General features: G+C 41.9%; 1 protein-coding gene across 2 annotated transcripts; it reads left to right on the top strand.

Moving 5' to 3' along the window:
* Window positions 1-446: 446 nt before the first annotated feature.
* Window positions 447-14,325, top strand: zgc:136971 (S9 family peptidase). 2 transcript variants are annotated; one of them, XM_050064860.1, is made up of 21 exons: window positions 447-879; window positions 2,569-2,704; window positions 3,699-3,774; window positions 3,865-3,940; window positions 4,089-4,201; window positions 4,398-4,532; window positions 4,733-4,824; window positions 5,440-5,477; window positions 5,579-5,700; window positions 5,805-5,865; window positions 6,982-7,076; window positions 7,378-7,429; window positions 8,555-8,658; window positions 9,454-9,586; window positions 9,707-9,790; window positions 9,908-9,988; window positions 10,679-10,767; window positions 10,974-11,167; window positions 11,281-11,383; window positions 13,752-13,858; window positions 14,004-14,325. In XM_050064860.1, exons 1-21 carry the CDS (start codon window positions 732-734, stop codon window positions 14,101-14,103), a joined length of 2,139 nt encoding a protein of 712 aa, XP_049920817.1. In that variant the 5' UTR covers window positions 447-731; the 3' UTR covers window positions 14,104-14,325. The 2 variants fall into 2 exon arrangements, with proteins under 2 accessions (XP_049920817.1, XP_049920816.1); XM_050064859.1 differs by having other exon boundaries at window positions 4,389-4,532.
* Window positions 14,326-21,823: the final 7,498 nt, after the last annotated feature.

Raw genomic sequence — 21,823 nt, 5'->3', positions numbered from 1 at the left:
AACTTCTTATCAAGTTTCCCACCCATACACCTGTGCGACCACACGTGAGCAGCGCCACTTAATGCGACCCCACCGATTGGCTCGCACAGTTGTCAGTCATGTTGTAAACTTCCCGTTTTATAGGATTAAAATCAAGAAAGCTTCGAAGCTTTGACGACGCTTATAGATGGTCAGGAACCCCAGGTTGGGGACCAGAGTCTTATACATCTACTGACAAAGAAAAGCCTGAAACGTGCATTATTTTTGCTGAATTTATGGTACTTTAATGTTAGTGACATTATAATTTATGTCATTTAATATATTACTTATATTAATCTGTAGTAACTAAAATGTTTTCAACTAAAAACCATTAAAATCAAGAACGGAGACCTTTGTGGTCCTCTGCTGCCCCCGTATGGTCTTTTTTTTCTACACTGCACCCCTGCACTCTGAACCCAAGTGGTATCGTCCATTCATGAATTCAACATGGAGGAGCTGGTGGTGTAAAAATCATGGCTGTGAAATGTTGAATCGGGTCCGGGGGAGGCGATAAAGTCATTGACAGAGTGTTGTGGATGAATTCATGAACGGAATGCGGTAAACTGAGTCTCGCGACTAGTTAAACCCTCCGAGCAGCTGGTGACGGTTTAACTGTGATGCATGAGTTTGCACTTGGCTGAGCTGCTCGCGCTGACCATGCAAGTGTGTCAGGTTGGTGAGTTAATGTGAGCTGTGTGTGTGTGTGTGTATGTATGTGTATGTGTGTGCGCCAGCTAACGCAGATGGACACTGGACAAGTGACCGGGGTGTACGGAGAGGTCAACAGTCTCCCTGTGCCTGTTTCTGCCCATGTGAGTGAAGAGCAGCTCCCAGAGACCCGGACATACACCGTGACTGCTGGTGAGGGGACAGTATTGACTTTATTACAAACCACTTGAAATGCAGTCTTTTAAACGTTGTGTTTGCCTTTATTCTTGTCACTTTTGTTATTGAGGTAACACACTGTATTAACCAGATAGCAACAGTGGAACTTAAGTGGGGTGGATCACACAACTCAAGCAACTTTATGCAGTTTGGTGGTACCTGGAAAGTAACACAACCAACATTTGTTTGTGGGGCCAATGTGGATAGTCAGTGGGCTGAAAAATGAGCCATATATGGGACTGCTCATGGGTTACATATTAGCCCCATGCCAATTGCCCACATGGGTGGGTTTACCCAGATGGGCCCTGGATAAGATGTCCATTTTGGGCCCACACCCACTTGGTACCCAGGCAGCCCTAGGTCCCCTCGATCCCCGGCTCTTCCAGTCCGCCTGTCGAAGTATCCTTGGGCAAGATACTGAACCCCAAACTGCTCCTGATGGCTGTTCCTTCGGTGTATGAGAGCGTATACAACTGCAGTCCATTTACGATTTACATTTGTCAACCCATTTACTAGTTGCACGAGCCCCACATACAAATGCTGGCTGGGGAGAAAAGATACATTCAGCAATCTGAAACCGTAAAAGGTGATTCAGAAAATGATCAGCAGTAATATAAATAAAAACAGTGGTCCTGTTGTATTATAAAGCAATTGCATTTTGAACAGTATCTAAGTTTCTAATCCAAGGTCTGAATTGGGGTTGTATAATGTGAGAAATACCTGGAAAATAGTCCTTGAAAGTCTGGAAAGTTTATTACACTGTGTATTATGAAAATGCTGCAAGGCACAAACAACACAGTGAATGATTTTACTGTTCTTTGAGTCTTACCAGTAATGTCCTGAGGATGGCACTTGAGGGAAGGCCATGGGGTCATCAATATCAAGTTAAATGACAGTTGCCCAAAAGGTCTCTTGAGGTCAAAGCTGACATTTTGGGCTGATTATGCCACAAAACACAATAGTTTATCAATCTCAGTGAATTTGAAACATTGCTATGTTATTGATGACTGTGTGGATTTGTTTATATGTCTATAAGTGATGAAACATCAGAGAGTCATTAAAATGATGAATGTCCAAATCAAATTTCATGACAGTCTGGTCAGTAGCTGTCCATACATCTTGCTCTCTATAAGCATTTAAACCTGAACTAGGAAGTACATAATGTAGACAATTACAGAGACCCCCATTTGCTTAGATTTCAACCAGCCAGCATGAAAAAAGAAAATCCCTGTGACCTCCAGCATTTCTTTAGATTTCGTGACAACCTGTCGGTCAAAGGCGCTCTGCTGCTGACAACAGTGATCTCGTCTTAAGGGTTTAACAAGGTTTACTGGGTAAACCCATCTGTTTCTCTGGAAGAATACCATTCGACCTGTCTGTGCTTTATTGGACAGTATATTGGATTGTAGGTTCAGGGAAGGACGTTCAGCTCTGCTTCATAACACAAGCAAGCATCCTCATTACAATCAAAGCTCACAGTGACAGTATACAGAATAATACTTTTTTAGACCAAGTTCCTAAAACACATACACATTAGGTTGAAGATTTTGCCTCTTTGGCTGTGTGTCTGCACCTTTGTTTCATACAGATGTGTATAATTGAAATAACTCAAGATCTCTTTATTTAACCCAGCCTGAAAAACATTCTTTTATTGTCCATGTTCAGAGTGGACACAGAATGACCTGGTCCGAGGATCCAGACTTCGCTTCTCGCAGCAGTGGATTCTGATCACAGACAGCAACGACCACAAGAGCATCAGGACTGTTCTCCCACCTGGACCCTGTGTACCTGTGTCTGGAGAGTGAGTACACACACACACACACACACACACACACACACACTGGTTGAGGGCGAGAGGCTGTCAGCAAATAGTTTGTTGGGCACAGGGAAACAGAGATCTGTGTGGGTACATGAGACCCTAAAAAAAGAGGGTGGATCACAGGGAGCACCACCAGTTGGTCCAGGAGCTTCGCCTCCATGATGGCTGTTTCAAGTACTGCACTTGTATGCTGCCACGCCTGCTGTTTTCTATTGAGATCATGGTAACTGGGGTTTGTGAAGTTGTATAGCTCTGGGTATCTAGCAACTGCTACCCCCAGTTTCTCTGTACAGTTGTCGTGAAGAGAAAATTAGCTATAGAGACCAAAACCGTTTTTCGTACCAGGCTGTTAATCTGTTTATTTATGCTGTAAAGTTGGGCATTTCTAAATGGGGTCTATGGTGATTGACTGATTTTGGAGCCAGCCTCAAGTGGCTATTCAAGGAACTGCAGTTATTGGCACTTAGTTTGCTTCATATTTCAGCCCTGGTAATTGCTGCTTCATGCTCAGCAGTGATTGTGGAAGTGAATGCCTACCCCAGGCTTCATTTTGGAGTGAACTTTGTCCACTTAGCGTTTTGCCTCACTACATTTGGTTTTTTGTTGCGTTGTGTTTACACTTTTACTTTCTGGCACCTGGTTGCTCCCTTTATATAACGTCCAAAGGTTGCAGTCCTTGAACGCCCCGAACACAGTGAAATAAGAAAAAAAGAAAACACAGGCAGAGGGCAGTATCTCTGTAGATAAATACACCTCCTCACACCATTACTTTTGTATGAGTCAATACCTTGTTTTTTGGAAAATCCTGTATAGTATATCGTTAACTCCTCACCTTGCTGCAGTGATGCAGAAGCACAACGTCACTATGGGTTAGGTTACAGGTGCAACGGAACAAATTGTTAAACCTTTAATCACAGAGTGAGGTGAAGCATGGCTTTTAGGTGTCTGTTTAATTGAAGCCAAATCTGCTCTTCAGGTTACTGAGTGAACTCTCTCCTGTTCGAGGCCGGAGGGCTGTTGTCAGAGAAACAAGTGGCCACCAGCTCCTCGAGGTGAGAAAAAAAGAGACTGCAGTATCCTCTGTGAGATCAACGTTTAAGCATTTTGACAGACTGTTGTTGTTTATGGTTGTTGCTGTTCAGATATGGGACCACCACGGCCTCAGGAAATCCCTCAACCTGACGGCTCTGGACAAACACGGCCGAGTGTACGATGATGGTGAGACGGATGTTGTGTGTTTTTACATGTTTGTTCATGTTCCCCCCAACAATAAAGAGATCATCGCTGAGTCAGTTTATGTGTGTAAAGACTTATTGGTGTGTGTGTGTGTGTGTGTGTGTGTGTGTGTGTGTGTGTGTGTTTCCAGCTCAGTTTGGCTGTCTGTCATGGTCAGAGTGTGAGAAGAAACTGCTGTATATTGCTGAGAAGAGCAAGAACACATCAGCAGAAACACAGGATGGGGAATCTACATGCAAGAAGGTATCACACACACACACACACACACACACACACACACACACACACACACACACACACACACACACACGCAGATTGTGAATCCAATTGTTAAATAAATTCTTAAGCCAAAATTACATTCATGTCATTAAGAACACTGAGAAGTGTTGATGTGTACATGTCACTTATTGTGTGTGTGTGTGTTATTGAGCCCGCACAGGACAGGAATGTGTACTGTGAGGACTGGGGTGAGGCTCTGACCAATAAGAGTGTTCCAGTGATTTGTGTGGTGAATCTGCAGAGCGGCTGCATCAGTGTTCTGCAGGACATCCCGCCTGATGTCTCACCTGGACAGGTGAGGACAGACACAGAGGCTTTCAGCTACTGTCAAGTGTGAATCGGTGTCACAGTGTGTCTTTGAGCTGAAGTACAAACTGAAACAAAGAAGGAGGATGTCCTCTTGGTTTTTTTTTTTTTAATGTGTCAGTTTTGAATGTTTTTTCCTATAATTAACGTCTTACACACGTCTGTGTGTGTTTGTGTGTTATCCTCCAGGCTCTGTGGGCTCCTGGCAGTCAGTCAGTGTTTTTCGTCGGTTGGTACCATGAACCCTTCAGACTCGGACTGAAGTTCTGCTCCAACCGCAGGTCAGATGGTTTGTAGTCTGAGACAGCTTTAAAAACAACAAATTAAGCCCTAAAATAAACAAAAATAATGTCAAGTACATTTTATTTATATATTCGAAAATCATAATTTTTGATTTGGATAAGTAAAAATGAAAAGAAACTTGACTGAAATGATTATGGCTCATTATTTCATCTAAATCTCCCCCTTACCCACATCCTTTAAAGGAGTACTTCACCCCCCAAATGACCATTCGTACATCAGTTACTCTCCCAGTGTTACAACACTTTGGTTTTCTTGTGTGCCTCTGGTGGATGAAGAATCCAAAAACTGAGAGAATTCTGGATGAACTGAAGTATTTGGCAACCATGTTTAACAATGGAAATACTACATATATCACAATGATATAAATATATATAATATACATAATATCACTCATTCAATTTCATTGTGCATGAGATATGCTGAATCAAATCAGAAATGGAAAGTTGCAACTTAGCAGGAAAAGCAGAAACAATTTTAAACGTAGTTTATTGAGCCATGTAAAGAGAGTCAAGTAAACAAAAGTTATATAAACTATACAGAGGAAATTACAGTCTGCAGTTTTAATTTTGTGTCTCCTTGAAATTCTGTTCCAGGTCAGCATTATTCAAGCTTGACCTGGATGGAAACTGTGGTGAGCACATTTGTCTTTGACTCCTTGTTAATGAACCACACTCACACACTCTCAGTGCTCTGCTGATCTGATCCCTGTATGTCCTCTTCCCTCCAAACCAGAATGTCTCTCTGGAGACAACCTGTCAGTGTCCTGTCCCAGGCTGAGTCCAGATGGGTCCACGCTGATCTACCTGCAGGGCCGAGTGTTTGGTCCTCACAACCAGTGCCTCAGTCTGCAGCAGGTACGTTCTGTGTGTGTGTGTGTGTGTGTGTGTGTGTGTGTGTGTCTTTTTGCGTGTGTATCTGTGTTTTCCTGTTGTTAATGGTGACTGTTGATCTCCCACAGTTGGACCTGAAGAGTGGGAAGACATCCACACTGTTGGATGTTGTCAACAGACCACAGACTGGTAGGTTACATACTGTTACACAAGGAGTGTGGCTCTAGGGATGGCAAGGTTTTTTTTTGTTTTTGTTAAGACACATTCACAGTCCCCAGAGGATGAATCCCCCTGACCTCATCTGGTGTCACCATGAGGTTGGCTGTGAAATCTGGTACACATATCCATGTCCCCCTCAGGAAGAATTGTTTAACTTTGGTGATCCCCTGACATTTTATGTTGTGCCATCATCAGGTCAAAATCTTGACTTGCTCAGTAGTTTGGTTTATGATCAGTTTCCTGCAAGACTACTGACATTCCCATCAGCCTCATCTGTTCTTTATGTGTAGTGCCAATTTGCAAATGTTAGCATGCTGACATTCCAAATCAAGGTGGTGAATGTGGTAAGTACCTGCTAACATTTTCATTGTGAGTGAACTTAATGCCGACGTTAGCTTTTAGCTCAAAGAACCGATTTGCACAAGTACAGCCTCACACAGCCACTAGTTACTTTTCAGGGTCAACCCTATGTTCCCAAATTAGGCCATATGTTCCCTCAGCCCCATGTTCCCTCAGCCCTACATTTGTAATCTTATGTTTCACCCCTGTAATAACATGGACAACCTTAACCCCTAACCTAGCTGGCTTGGATGCTTTGGGAACAGAGGGCTGAGGGAATATAGGGTTGAGGGAACGTAGGGTACTGGGAACATGAGGCTGAAAGAACATAGGGTTTAGGGAACAGAGGGCTGAGGGAGCATATGGTTGAGAAAGCATAGGGTTAAGGGAACATGGGGTTAAGGCAATATAGGGCTGAGGGAACATAGGGTCGAGGGAACATAGGGTCAGGGGAACATAGGGCTGAGGGAACATAAGGTTAAGGGAGCATAGGGTTGGGGAACGTATTGCTGGGGGAAAATAGGGTTGAGGGAACTTAAGGTTGAGGGAACATAGAGTTGAGGGAACATAAGGCTGAGGGAACATAGACATGCTCCCTATTTTTCCTCACACTTTGTCTTCTACAGTGTAAAGAGGGTCATGGCTGTCTAATGTTTAGAAAGGAAACTTTTGTACATAGTTTTTATATAGGGTTTATATAGGGTTCCCAGTTTTTATATATTTTCTCTCCATGTCTCTGTGCTTCAGGTGAGTTTGCAGGTGTGTACGAGGCTCTGCCCCCCTGCTGCTGGTCTGCAGACAGTCAGAGAGTGGTGTTCAGTAGCGCCCGCAGAAACTGGAAGGTAACAGCCACATGTTTAAGGAATAGTTTGACATCGCTAATTAACACGTCTTACGTCCTTTGTGTAATCAGTACACAACCTGGCTCTAGCTACATAATCAATACACAGACATGAGAGTAGTATTGATCTTCTCGACTAAATCTCAGCCAGAAAGCAGATATGAATATTTCACAAAATGTTGAATTATTCCTTTACATAAAAATTCCATTTTTGGTAATATTTAAAAATAATTTTGTGTTCATCACATTCATGTACGCACACTTTCCATGACTCATTTGTTCTCTCTCTTTCTCTCTCTCAGGATCTGTTTATGATCGACAGGACATCGAACAAAGTTACCTCCCTCTCTGATAGTAAGACTCCATCCTCTCCTCCACCCCTGCCTACTCTCTCTCTTCTTCCCTCATCTCCATCTCTTCCTTTCCCTCCTCCTCCTCCATCTCCCTCCTCTCATCCTCCCCTCTCTCCTCTGCTTCCGCATTCTCCTTCCTCCTGTTGGCCTCCTCATCCTCCCCCATCTCCTGCCTTTATTCCTTATTCTTCTCTTGCTCCCCCTCCTCCCAGTGATACTCTCTTTCCTCAGTCACCTTCTCTTCCTCCTTCTTACCTCTCTCCTCTCCCTCCACCTCCCCCGTCTCCTTTTCCTCCACTGCTAGTTCCTCCCTCTCTTTCAGACTTTCACCTTCCTCCTCCTCCTCTTCCTGATCCCCCTACTCTCCCTCCTCCTTCATCTTCTAATCTTCATCATCAGGAGCACACGAGAGAACAGGAAGGTACGACAAGACCAACAAGTTTAATGTTGCCACTAGCATCCTGTCGGGGAATGTCAAAATAAAAGTCAAAAGTTGACAGGAGCACACTGAGCACCAAAGATGATACGACATTAAAAACAAATGCAATTTACAGATTGTTCTTGTTGATATTTATATTTTAAGAAGTGTTCAGTTGAAGTTTTTATTGCAAGACCTGAATGTTGCTGGTAAAGTACACTTAAAATGAATATAATGTAATTATTCAAAGTAATTTTATTTATTTCAAATACATCTTCTCCATGTCAATATCATCAACATCTGCACTATTTAAGATGGGTGCTGTAGAAATGTACTTCTGCTATGTGTGAGTCAATGATCACACAAGCTTGTAATTAAAAGCCACTGGTTTATTATAAATAAAATAACCAGGTGGGAGGAGGGTGAGACATGCTGAGCTTGCTTGCAAGGCAGAACTAGTAGTAGATAACAGAGCACATCAATCTGTCTGTAAATTACACACACATAGGTGTGGTGGCTCCTAGTAGACAAAAAGGAGAATCATTTAGCCAAATGATCTACAGGTACATCATTTCAGAATCTGTTTAAAAACTTTTGCCTGACCCTTATCTATATTTTTGTTTCTCCTCTTTCCTTTCTTTCCTTTCCTTCACCTATTCTCTCTCTCTCTCTTTACTCCTGTCTCTTGTTGCCTCCTCTCCTCTGCAGGTCTCTCTGATCTTTCCAAAGTTTATGGCAGCTGGAAGCTGCTCACTGTCCAGAAGGACCTGATAGTCGTCTGCTGCTCCAGCCCTAACATACCTCCCACTCTGGTCAGACACACACACACACACACACACACACACACACACACACACACACACACACATAAAGCATGAAAGACACGACCCCAAGCATTAAGCCAAAATACAGTGTAATTCATTGTTAAAGTTTTTTTTTCATGAAAAACATCCTGTCATGCTTTAAAATGGTTTATCAACACCTTTTGCTCCATTTACTATGTGCAAGTCTATGAATGTGCTAATTAGCTCATCCTATCAGCTGCTGGCTCGCAGCTTGAGCAAACCTGCTCAGCTTCAGTCTGCTCATCAAACACACAAACCTGTGCTTGTTAACAGTCATAGATAACATGAGCCTTCACCTTAATTACATTATCGAACAACTAATAACGAGTTGCTAATGTAAGATGAACTTTGTTCCTTACTGCCAGCTGACAAGTTGAAGTGAACGTGAAACTCAGCTTACAAATTACTGGCTTCTCCTCTGATGTCCCTTATTTTGCTGTGGTGTCATAAACCCCACCCAACAGGTTGATTGGTTCCTTAGGTTTGTGATGTAACAAACCCTGGAAGGTAGAATCTGTGCTTTTGAGATAGTGGAAATGCTCAGCCTGCTTATTTCGTTCATGATATGTCTTTCAGCACATCACAAACACTAGATAGACACAGGCGGCAGTAGCTCAGTCTATAGGGACTTGGGTTGGGAACCGGAGGGTGGCCTGTTCAAGTCCCCGTCCGGACCAAAATATGGAGCGTAGACTGGTAGCTGGAGAGGGTTAGTTTTATGACCACATGTATTTGTGTGTTTGTGTGTGTGTGTGCGCACAGAGGGTGGGTTTCCTCCCCTCAGCAGGTGAGGCTGTGACCTGGGGAACCCTGCAGCAACCCATCATTACCTTTGACTTCCCCTGGACAGTTCTAGATATTAAACCACCACCAGAGGAGGAGAACACACAGTACTGTGAGCATGAGACACACACTCATCCATGCACACACTGTCACAGTCAGAATGATGAAGATCAATCACTCTTTCAATTTGAAACTTGTTGTGATGTCAAGCTTTCTCTCTCTTTCTCACCAGCTGGTTTAGACTTCGGGGCTGTCCTGGTGAAACCATCACGCCCCCTCCATGAGGCCAAGATACCTCTGGTTGTCTTCATCCATGGTCTGTGTTTACTTATCTGTGTGGTTGCTGTATTTCTGTTTTCAGGGTGGATACATATTAAAACATGTTTCTGGATTTATTATGGTTTTATTTTGTTTATTGTTTTTGCTCCCCCAGGTGGCCCCCACTCTCAGTTCCCAGCAGTGTGGAACAGCACCACAGCTGGACTGGCTAAACTCGGCTTCGCTGTGCTCATGGGTGAGACACAAACACGGACACAAATAAAGGAACACTTCACCTCCCATATGACCATTTGTATATCAGTTACACTTTGAAGAGAGCCTAGATACGTTTTACTTTTTGTTCAATTCCTCTTCAGAAAGGTAAATTTGTTTGGGAAGTACTGAGCATACAGCTGGATAAATGAGACATGGATTACACTGCATGAGTTGTGTGAGAGTTAGTAAACAAATGTTTTAATGTAGTTTTGCTGTTGTTAAATGTGGACCCCTATGACTTAAATTCATCAAGAATCTTCTCAGTTTTGGGATTTTTTGTTCACTAAAGTAATTTAAAAAAGCAGTTTTCCTCAAAGATACATGTAACACAAGGTCAGTAATTGATATACAAATGGTCATTTGGGAGGTGTGGTGCTCCTTTAAATTGTCAGCTGGCTGTAGCTTTACATGTCAGATTTAGTATACAGGGGTATTGATCTTCCCAAAATGTTGAAGTGAAATGCAGATGGAGGTTTATGTGCATTTTGCAAACGTCACCAAAGGATGTGTTTTACTGTAAAAATGGTCTGTCTTGTTGTTTGTTGTTTTATTTTGGTGAAAACCAGTAAAAAACTAAAAAAGTAATCCCTTTAAATTCACATTAGCAAAGGCTTTTCCATTCCTCTTTTGATTCAGCCCTCTCAAGCTCTCATTTTGTCTCTGTATCTAGTGAACTACCGGGGATCTACAGGGTTCGGCCAGGACAGCATTTTGTCCCTGATTGGTCAGACTGGAAGCCAGGATGTAAAAGATGTGCAGGTACTGGATGGAGTGAGATTGGCAAATAATCTGAGAGTAAAAAAAAATCTGTGCAATATATTGATGACTTGATTTGGGATGATTATGGAAGAAAAATGACAAAGTACACGCAGGTAGAAGGCTGGTAATCTTCTGGTCAGTCACATGTTTATCTATAAACAGCTCCGCATCACCCTTCAACTGAAAATGATTTGTATTTTTCCCAGACGGCCGTGCTAACTGTGCTGCAGAGGGATGTCACCCTCGACCCTGAACGGTTGGCCGTGTTTGGTGGTTCTCACGGGGGTTTCCTGTCTTGTCATCTGGTTGGTCAGTACCCAGAGTTCTACAGAGCATGTGTGGCCAGGAACCCTGTCATTAATGCTGCTACTTTGTTGGGCACCAGTGACATAGTTGACTGGTGAGACACACACGCAAACACAACAGCTTGTCCACACATGAGCTTTAGCTCCACTGCAACACACCCAGACTCGTTAAAGTTTGAATGTCCTCATCCTCTCTCTGTGTCTCCAGGCGCTACACCACTGTGGGGATACAGTATTCATACGACCAGATCCCCACTGCTGAGGCCATGGCTACTATGTTAGAGAGGTCACCCATCACACATGCTGCTCAGGTCAGACACACATTTGTACTAATAACCAACGTACTCTTAAACCTGAAGTTATAACCATTCTGCAACTTATTGAGCTGCTTTGTTAAGAAGCCACATTAGCAGCTTGGAGACAGACATTTTCATTAGACTCCAAACTTTTATTTTCTCTAGAGCTATGCATCTGTTCACTTCTGAGAGCCACAATCCAACAGGTGGTGGGAGATCTGACTTCCACCTCATGGCAATATATTTTTTGGCTATAGCCATTAGGATTTCTAAGAGCTTAATGGAATGGCTAAGTCTGATATTAGAATTTAAGAGGCTGCCCAAAAGGCATACTCACGAATGTATTGGCAAAGTGACGCCATGGATTGTGGATAAGGCATCACAGATCCCCAGCCAAAAGCCTTGTAGTTTACTACACTGCCAGGTGGAATGAAGGAAAGTGCCCTCAGCTAGACCACATCTAAAGCAAATTTGGGTTGAACTCATGAAGCTTGGAAGGGGTGATGACGAAAATTGAACTGAATTAATCTGTATCTTGAGTTCAGTGTACAATAGAGGTGTAATGGTACAGTAATGAAAAAAATAGACAACTATTAAATATCTTTTACTTATTGGTAACCTTATTAAAACATACCACCACAGCAGTTAACTCTTTTTACACAATTTTTGAATGAAACAAATATATATAAAATCCTGCTTTTTCACATTGTTTGAATGAAAATAGAAATATAAAAGTGAAAAATAAAATCCTGCTGTTTTTTTAACACATTTTTTGAATGAAAAATATAAATATACATTTCTGCTTTAACAGTTTTACTCAATTAAAATAAAAAGTATAGTGCAGCTGGTCAGCTTTAAAGCCTGCTCAGATTCAGTTTTACTAGGAACTTACTTAGCTTTCCCACTTTGTTAAAGTGCAGTAAACAAAACATGCTTATATCTAAAGTGCAGCTTAAACAATTTTACTCAACTCCAATGGCGTTGGTTATTTCTTTAGCGCGATGGTCAGGGAAACGCTCTTTCTTTTTAAACGACGACGATATCGTAGTTTGCACCAGATTGCTTTTTCTAGTCGTGCCGGTTAACGTTCAAACTCGGGTGGTGTCGCTTTAGATGCGTTAGCATGTTAGACGTGTTTCCAAGTACATACCCGACCGCTGTTCTGCAGTGTCGGCACACTGCTTTTGTCTTGTCAACTTGTTTATTTCCATCTTCGTATTTTACCCTGAAACCAAAGTGTTCCCAAACGGAGGACTTAAGGTTTGCGGGTGGGTCTTCAGGTTCGTCAGGCTCACTTGCCATGTTGTCAAAATGCCAGAATGCACTGCACAAAGTGAAAGCGGAGATTTACGGTCGGACTCGGTCCGTCACTCAATTATGTCCGTCGGGGAACTAGATAGTTTAAATGGTTCGGCTCGCAAAAACAGAATTAAAATAAAATAAAATAAAATAAAATAATATCCTGCGCCCAATAATTCGGTACAGGGTCGTGCCGAACCGAAAGTCGCGTACTGAACGGTTCGACACAAATACATGTACCGTTATGGCCCTAGTGTACAAGTGACACCGTTGATACATAGGTTTCTCCACAGTGCAGGATCAATCTCTATATCTAAATCCCTATCCCACCTATGTCTAGAACTTTCCAGTTCAGAAATTGAGATAAAAGGTAACAGGGCTTCATAAACCTCGGAGATGGTTCTAACCATTGGTTGACAATTTCATTCATCCATCTTTTAATTTCCTTTGTCAAAATGAGTCAAGCTCCTCTGGGTGAAAGTCCAGATTTCTGATATTACAAATCTTTAAACCTACCACTGAACCTAATCCTGTCTTTTTACTTCATACTCGTATTTACCTATTGGCAAAATGTAGATGAACCTATGTAGACCACATCTACTGCTTACCTTTATACTTACCTGCAAAGCTTGAGTAAGAAAAAGATTTGTCCCAAAAATCAGTCTTAGATATGGGTAAGAAATGAGCTGGAAAAGGTCTCAAAAAGCATGCAGTGTAAGTGTCTGATGCTTGTAGACGCCCTGGTTAGAGTGTTGGCTTTGCTATTCTTACAGTCTTTTCAGTAGTGGCTTAAAAGATTTTGTTTGCTTTGCAAGCGGTAATAGAGAAAAGGCCAAGGGTACATAAAAATAAATGTTTTTCCACTGCTACAATCTGTCTGTTAGATTTCTGTGTTTATTAAGTGTAAGTGGATATTTTGACCTTACTACTGAACAAATTAGGATTTATTCAGAAGGGACCAAGGAAATTTATAGCAATTTTACTTGGAAATCCAGCCTATATTTTTCTAAAGACAGGATGTTGTCATGGGCCAACGCAAGCTTGGTTTCATGTCAGTGGGTTTATCTGTGTGTTTGTTTTTTAGATCAAGGCTCCAGTGTTGCTGATGCTGGGGGGCAGAGACAGACGAGTGTCTCCTCACCAGGGTCTGGAGCTCTATAAAGCGCTGAAGAGCAGAGCATCACCTGTCAGGTACAACAGAGCATTCATTACATACACCCAATAAACAAACCTGCACAGGCATTCCTGTTATTTTGTCCTTACCTTCATCAACACTAATAATTGTTATTATTAAGACTAATTTTCGCTCTGGCCATCGTTCTCTATATCCATCCAGATTGTTGTGGTTTCCAGACGACGGACATTCTCTGTCCAGAGTGGACACACAGGCTGACTGCTTCCTCAACACAGTGCTGTGGCTGCAGCAGCATCTCTGAAGTCACACACAGCTACACACACACACAAACTGTGGTGAAGCTTTACTGAGGGAGTTCTGCCACGGTTCAACTTCCTCATGAAAGAGGATAAATTAGTTATCTTGCATATACCTTTGCCATTTTAACAGCAAAAACACATTCTGTATGTTACAATGTATTCAATTTTGGTAACACATTTCTAAATCAAAGCATGTAATAAAACAAAATCTTACAAAACCTGTATTTATGTGTAGACTTTGTCATGTTTGGTTACCCAGTGCTACGTAAAAAAAACTGTCTCGGACTATTACTGTCACTTTTATTTATTGTGATAGTAATTTTATTCCTTACTCGTCTGCCAAGATCAGTACTTAGATTTGATGCCTGCTCAGACTTAGTCACATCTGCAGTCTTACAATATTTTATGAAAATACAATAGAGCAGGCTGGCAAAAATGGCCCACCATATACAGTAAATGTAATGTGTACAATGTCCAGCAGATGGCAATCTCTGCCTGTTCTAAGAGTTGTCCTTTTCCCTGAACTTTTATCCTATTAATCATTTTACCTTTTATCATATCAGCTTTATGATATGTATGTGTATGTATGGTTGTTTTAGATATCTTAAACAAAATGTAAAGGACATGGATGAATCAGTCTGCATGCATAATGCACATTAAAATGTGTAGCTCTTTTTAATGCATGGAGACCCTCTTCATGGCCATAGTATCACCCACTTCCAAAAAAGGGGAAAAAAGCCCCAGAGACTCAGAGCTCTAACTTATACAAATTTAAAACTGTGACATCTGAAGCTTTATAAGCACACAGACCCACTGCAAAGCTGTAAAACACCCAAACCACTCGAAATCTGATCTGGAGCCTCTAATTGAGGCCCTTGACCACCTTCCTCACGGGGCTGCCCGAACAAATAACCTACTGTAACCCTTCAGCCAAGTTAACAGTTACAGACAAGAGCTGACGAAGCAATCTCTTCCTGTCTCTTTCCCTCAACCTCTGGGTTTCTTGTTGTGACGATCAACTCCTGAGGAAATTATCTGGCTTTATTGCTTCACAGATATTTACATCTCCTCACCAGACACTTGTTTACCTTGTCATGCCTCCATTTGGCACTGGGAGAGTCGTTCCCACAACTCTGGATTTTTTTTCAATCATGGACTTCCCACAAGTTCTGGGGTCAACATTACAGAATTGAGTTCTCTACCACTCAGAAACCAACCTCCCGTGCAAACTCCAACTTAGATCTCAGAACTTTGTCTTCACAAACAAACCCTGTCCTACTTTTTTTTGTTGTTGAAAGGACAAAATGTGAAGTTGGTGGCCTTGTTGAGTCTTGATAGTGGCCTTGAACAGTCCCACCACTCTCACTTCCCAGACAAGTGGGCATTCCTTCAGTCGACACTGGCGACAAATGAAATTCACAGATGCAGATTGTGAAAAAGTGCGTGAGATGAGAAACTGAGTTGGTTGATATCTTCCAGAAGTTTCCCCTCAGCGGTCTCACCCTGGCATCCCAGACATGGCGGCGGTGTTAATTGTCCCCTCCACCAACACGTTGCTCTGTGGCCTTGACTGCAGCTGCTGCCCAGTGAAGTCACTGCGATGTGGGTGTTGGGTGAGGTCACCAATTTGAGCGATGGAGGGAGAAACGGATGGAGATAGGGAGAGAGAGACCGTTGATGAGGAATCGAGCGATAAAGAATAGAGGAATGAGACAGAGGCGACTGGGTGTTCGAGACAATGAATGAGCTAGATAGGGGGAGAAGTTCACGGCGCCCCGCCGTGGTATTCTGCTGTGTGGGCCGGGGCACAGAGATGAAGCATTGTTGAGAGCTGAAGACAGGGGAAAGACTCATGCTCACGCAGGGTGTATGTAGGAGGTAGACAGACAAAGGGAGGAAAGAGTGTGAGCGTGCTTTCTGATGCTGGGGGACAAAGAGCCTTTTGGAGTTGGTTTGTTCTGGTGCTTCCCCTCTCCAGCCGGCTGCTGAGAAAGACAGAGAAAAGTGGAACAGCACAGCAGAGGACGACTGAAAAGAGCTGAATACAATATAACAGAAGAGAACCAGGTTAGGTTACATTATCCAGCAAAGAGACCTCAATAAGTGAAGGCTTCATTCCCAAGAGTTTAGACTCAGCAAATGTCACGGCAGATCTTCCTATTACAAGACATTTTGGCCTGAAGATGGTGCTAGAGCTGAGCTTATTGAACATGCCAATGAAAAGTGTCTAATCTTTGAGCAATATGTAATTTTATGGCAATTTTTATGCAATTTTAGTTTTTCACACAAGTGGACACTTTGTCCTGATGTTGATTAGAAGATCACCCAAATCATTAGTCACTATACAGCAGCACCATGAATAGCCATAAGAAACATTCCTGGCATTCAGGTAGGTGCCTTGTTTAAAGCTAGCTTAACACAAATGGGATGGAATGGGATGGAATGGGATGGAATGGGATGGAATGGGATGGAATGGGACTTATGCACAAAACATTAGATCTTGTCATTCCCAAATACACTCAGAGCATCTAAAATGACATGCAAATGCACTGAACATCACAGCTTGATAACATAGTAGTCTTATTTGGTGGATTTGTCCTTTAAAAGGCCTTACCAGGGGCAACCATAGACCAGTGGTTCCCAACTGGTGGGTTGCAGTCCACAGGTGGGTTGCGGATCCATTTTGAATGGACTGCAAGTGACTTGCTAATGTTTCAGCTTTGTAAAAACACAGTTTATTTTTAAGTACAGTGAATTTCCAGCACCAAGCTTTGTTTTGAAGTGCCGTTTCCTGCTGTAGTGAGTAATGAATAGCTACTTAATCGAGACAGCAAACTAGCTTGAGACGTGGCCAAACGCAAGTAGGACGCTTAATATATTAGAATGTGTGGACCTTGAACTAATGACTAAGGAGAAATCTTGACCCTGTGGCTGGACCAGTTGGGATCCGCATGCCATAGATTTTAAAATAGAATGGACGACATTACAGCTCCCCAAAACTGAAGGGCCCAAACTAAAAGATCAAAGTACATGTTAAATACATTTTCCCAAAGATAGTTTCTGTCATTTAAGGTAGTTCTTATCACGCTGATGTACGTTCAAGTGTTTGCTTTTCTGATTTTGAATTTCTCTAGTTATTTGATCCTGCAAAAAGAGGGTCTGACGTCATGACTGACAGCTGCGTGTGCCAGTAGCTGTGCTCGTGATCAGTGGCGCTGCTCGTGATAGCTCATATGTCCTACTCTGGCTCCAAATGAAGTCACCAGTGCAAGATGGCAGCGGCTGTATGCGGGATATTTTGGCTTCATTTTTGCACATTGGAAGGGAGGGGAGACGCATTGTCCATCTTTATATACAGTCTATGGGTACAACCAAGTGGCAACCTCCAGGGCTGAATAGTAAAGCCATGTGGAAGGGCCAAAAACTGCAGTCCTTTAAATGGCCATAAGGCCAGGCTCAAAGTTACACATATTTAAGGGTGTTGTGGCTCCGAGTAACAGGCTGTCTGCGAGGCGTTGCTACACTCAATGAGTCAGATCCACCTCTCACTCCTCCACAGCTCCACCCTGTTGTCTGAATATAGTCATTTCCTGCTCCAACAAAAAAGACAGCAATGGCTGAAACACCGAACTTGAGGCTTTAAACGGGAGTGCACAAACCAATGGGTGATGTCACGGTTACTGCGTCTATTATTTTATACAGTCTAGGGATACAACATTTTGATTTTCCTGCTGTTTAGCAGGCAGAGATAAAAAAAAAGGTTACAGCTTTGCTGGAGGTTGATTTTAAATAAGAAGTTAATGTTTCCTGTCTCAGGTCTCACAGTGGAAGCCAGACTTCTGTTAGTGCTTGAGGGCTCCAACCCACAGTAGACAAGGCCTGGCTGTAAGCCTTGACTGAGCTTTATTCCTCTGTGTGCTGTCTTTCTAAAGGAAATGGGCCTTAAGGTCCTCATCATGTTATGGGACTGAAAAAATAATGTGCTGTACTGTTGGATTTCAGTGCCGTAAAGTCCAGAGAATAAAGAAATAAGTGCATGCTATGTTTGACAGGAATGGGTTGAATTGGATTTGGATGGGCTTCGAGGGCGTATGACTTCTTTTCAAGCTGTAAAGGGCTGTCCAAACTTTCATTTCCTGGTTAACGAATGTAAAAAATTGGTTTTACAAGGTGAATAAATCAAACTCTCAACCATAAAGTTTAAACAGCTGCGACATCTACTTCGTAATAGCAGCTTCTCCTCTTCTGTTCTAAACCTTTGAGCCATGACCTTCACCTGTGGAGGCTGGGTGGGTGCCAAGACTTTACATGTTCATGAGTGTGTTTTTGAAAAGAGGTGGTATGTATAAAGATTCATTTACAGTCCGACCTTACAAGAATTATTAAAACATGAGACTTGGCTTCTTGTTCATCGTTACGTCTTCCTCTTGTCCCCTCCTGTGAATTCTCTTCCTGCCCTCGTTATATTCTTTGTCTCCCCGTTATTTACCACGATACAGCATTTGTGTGTGTGCACAGGGTTCATTCACAAGCCTGTGAACACAGGTCTTAATGGGGGGAAGCAGCATTTTACCATCTCCCTTTTGATTCACCCTTTGACTGTTAAAGGTTGTTTGAACAGTGAGGACCCTGCTCAGGAAAGGACGGGGCGTTCTGTTATGTCAGCGCTACGTGTGCCATGACCTTTCACTTTTTTTCTTCTCATTCTTTCTCTCCCATCCACTCCTTCTCTTCTTGTGTCTCTTCCCTTCCAGCTATCTTTTTTTGGGTTAATCTTCCTCTGTCTGTGCTTTGTTAAATGCTGATGAATCACAACAGAGCCGTGGGTTTGTCTCTGGATTTATAACAGCTGGTTGGGAGTTGGGGCTGGTTTGTCGTCTATAATAGGTGGAGCTATTGTCTGTGTAGTGAGGGGGGTGTAGGAATAAGGATGCTGTAAAGGCTTTGGGGCAGGGGTGTAATATAAAAATACTGGGGCTTGTGGGATGGGGGGGCCCGTAGAGATAACAGGCCCTCTGCGAGTGATGCAGATTGTCACCTCATGTTAAATAAAAAATGGTGCAATTTGCTAAATGTGCCTTCAAAAAAGCAAATCCCTTTACATTATGGCTTTCTTTTTTTTTTTCTTTTTTTGGCAAAATAGCAATCTATAAAAATAAATGATATACATATTCTACATAAACTATATAAAAAACTACTCAATTAAATCAATAGGTTCTCATGTACTTTGGTATTTTTGTCATATACAGATATGTAATAATGACTGCTGGTTCATATGTACTGTATGCTAATGTGTCCAATGGCATATCGTATCGTATCGTATCGTATCGTATTAGATTTAGCTAATAAATCATGATGTACATGAAGCATTTGACTTAAACGTCCAGTAGAAAGATGGAAAATAACGGCAACCGAAATCATCAAATATGTGTAGGACAATGAGGAGACTATAATGTTCCTCAAATTAATACATAAAACAAACTAAAAATCCATATGTTTGCATCATTTTCAAACTTGCTTTTGAGATTTGTCTCAATAAACGTGCATTAATTATCATCTTCCTTTGCCGGTTTTCTTGAAATGTGGTAAAAATTTTGGATGTTAACCCAGCTCTATAGACAAAACAACTAGAAATGAAAAGTGGTGACTCCATAAATGCAACCTCAATTCTTCTTAAACTGTGTTGATCAGGTAATGGATTAATCATTTTAGAATTATGCATGTTTGGCACATTAATTCTTGTGCTGTACTTTCTAAGTCCACAGTTTATGGAAAATATCCCCCCTCTGCTCTTCTGTAACTGTGGGAGCCATCTGAACTCCATCACACACACAAACCTCTTTAATCTCTCCTCCACCATCCATTTGGCTTGCCTCCATCTTTCTTTTGTCACATTTATCTATCTCCCTATTCCAATGCTGCATCCTAAGCTACTTTTGTACCAGTGCCATGTAGGATAATGTAGGGAGGGGATTTCTTGGCTCCTGGTTACAGTTCAGGCTTTTAGCATGGTGCTGTTATCTGGAAAACAACTTAGACCAAAAGAAGGACAAGTGATACAGTGATATCTCTTGACCTTGTTGTTGTAGTCCTTTGTTGTTGTGGTTACTAAATGATCCAAGAACAAATGAGCTGCTGGTTTAGAGAATTTGTGAGCCATGTTTGTTGATATGCAACATTCCTTAACCTTAATTTGCTGATATCTGCTGGGAGAGTTCATAAGGGGTCTTTATCTAGTGTAAATGAAAAGAATTCAAACTGAGGAGGTTGGAGTTTGAAAGATGTGTGTTTACCAGGAATGGAGGATCTAATGAAAGACACTACTGCATGATGGGAATCGCAGGATCTTGTGTTTTTGTAGCTTGACATTAAATCATATATCGGCCTCTGCTACACAGATGACCACTGACCATCTTTTTGTTTTTTTAATTGGTTTCCCACCAGATGTGACACTTTGCCTTTATTCGCAGCAGATGATGCAGATTTGAAAAGCTTATAAATGACAATCTTTGAAAATGACAAAGGAACCAAAATAGCTGAACGCAAATACTGTGTCGAGAATTGTTTCCAGGATGTGATAAATAAAGGAATCAGCGAGCTGGAATCAGAATCAATACAATCTGAACTTGATACCAACATTATTGATAGTAGGTTTGATAGGTATGAAATGTGGTATGCAATGACAAAACCTGAACATGAATCAACTGAAATTTACCAAGTTTTTCTTAAACATAATAAATTCCTCTTGATATGTTAAACACTCTTTACTCTGAAGGCACTTAACCTACAAGTAGTCCGTTTACTGTCTGTCAGTTTTCAGTTGTGTTGCAGCTTCTCTATCCAGCTGTCAGTAAGTCCATTCACTTTATTATGCTCTCAAACACTACTGCCATGATTCTGCCGTCATCGCCAAAATGTCAAAGTCAGGTCTCAGGAATGACAAAAATTCAGAATAACAGCCATGTGTGTTTTTCATGGCTCCTAAAGTTGATGAAACTCCCCGACCAGTGAAAGGAACAAACCTTAAAGATATAATGGACATCTTTAAAGATATTTAAAGCATGTATGAAGTTGTGTTTTCTGACAACAGTTCTTCACTTTTAACCTTCCTTATAATACAGTTGTCACCTCATCACCATCACTTAAGTATCTTTAAAACTTGGTCAACTCTAAACTTATCTGTGGTGAAGTCTAACATGACCCTGCCAAGTTCAGATATCAAAACACCTGTAAACTGTAATGAAAATTATTTTTTTTGCACTTTTCAGCTTCCCCATTACTCAAACGTTAATGAACTTGTTAAACTCAAAGTCAGTCGGCTCTGACCCTCTGATCTTGTGCCAGTACACTGGAAACTTTCTCTGAACAGTGTAAACACTTACAAACACTTAGGACCTGGCTTACCTCTCTGTCAACATAGTACCAGATATTTCAATGTTATGACAAGAGCTGCAGAGGGTCGGAAAATTTCCAGGGGAAGCAAAGCTTGGGAATGTTGGAAATTTTGCAGACTTTAACTACAAGAACCTTTGAAGTATTAACGCAAATCGCAGAGGGCACATAGAAAAACCTGTAAGCCTACTAGGCCTTATGGCATGTGTTGGTTAAAAGTATGCCCATTTAATTGAACTGTAACCATGCACTGCTCATTCTTCCATCACATGTGCAGCCCACACTACTGCCAGCAGTACTGCACTGTCTGAGCCCAAGGACTACATGCTT

The sequence above is a fragment of the Epinephelus moara genome, chromosome 16, assembly GCF_006386435.1.
Source record: "Epinephelus moara isolate mb chromosome 16, YSFRI_EMoa_1.0, whole genome shotgun sequence".
Classification (NCBI taxonomy): Eukaryota; Metazoa; Chordata; class Actinopteri; order Perciformes; family Serranidae; genus Epinephelus; species Epinephelus moara.
The sequence above is the reverse complement of the archived record's forward strand: the minus strand, read 5'-3'. Positions and strand labels throughout refer to the sequence as shown.

Excerpts from the sequence above, each read along its gene's own strand:
- zgc:136971 (XM_050064859.1), top strand. The coding sequence starts at position 732 with ATGTGTATGTGTGTGCGCCAGCTAACGCAGATGGACACTGGACAAGTG. Across the intron at positions 7,430-8,554 it reads AGTTACCTCCCTCTCTGATA|GTCTCTCTGATCTTTCCAAA; the intron begins GTAAGACTCCAT and ends TCTCCTCTGCAG. Across the intron at positions 9,587-9,706 it reads GGAGGAGAACACACAGTACT|CTGGTTTAGACTTCGGGGCT; the intron begins GTGAGCATGAGA and ends CTTTCTCACCAG.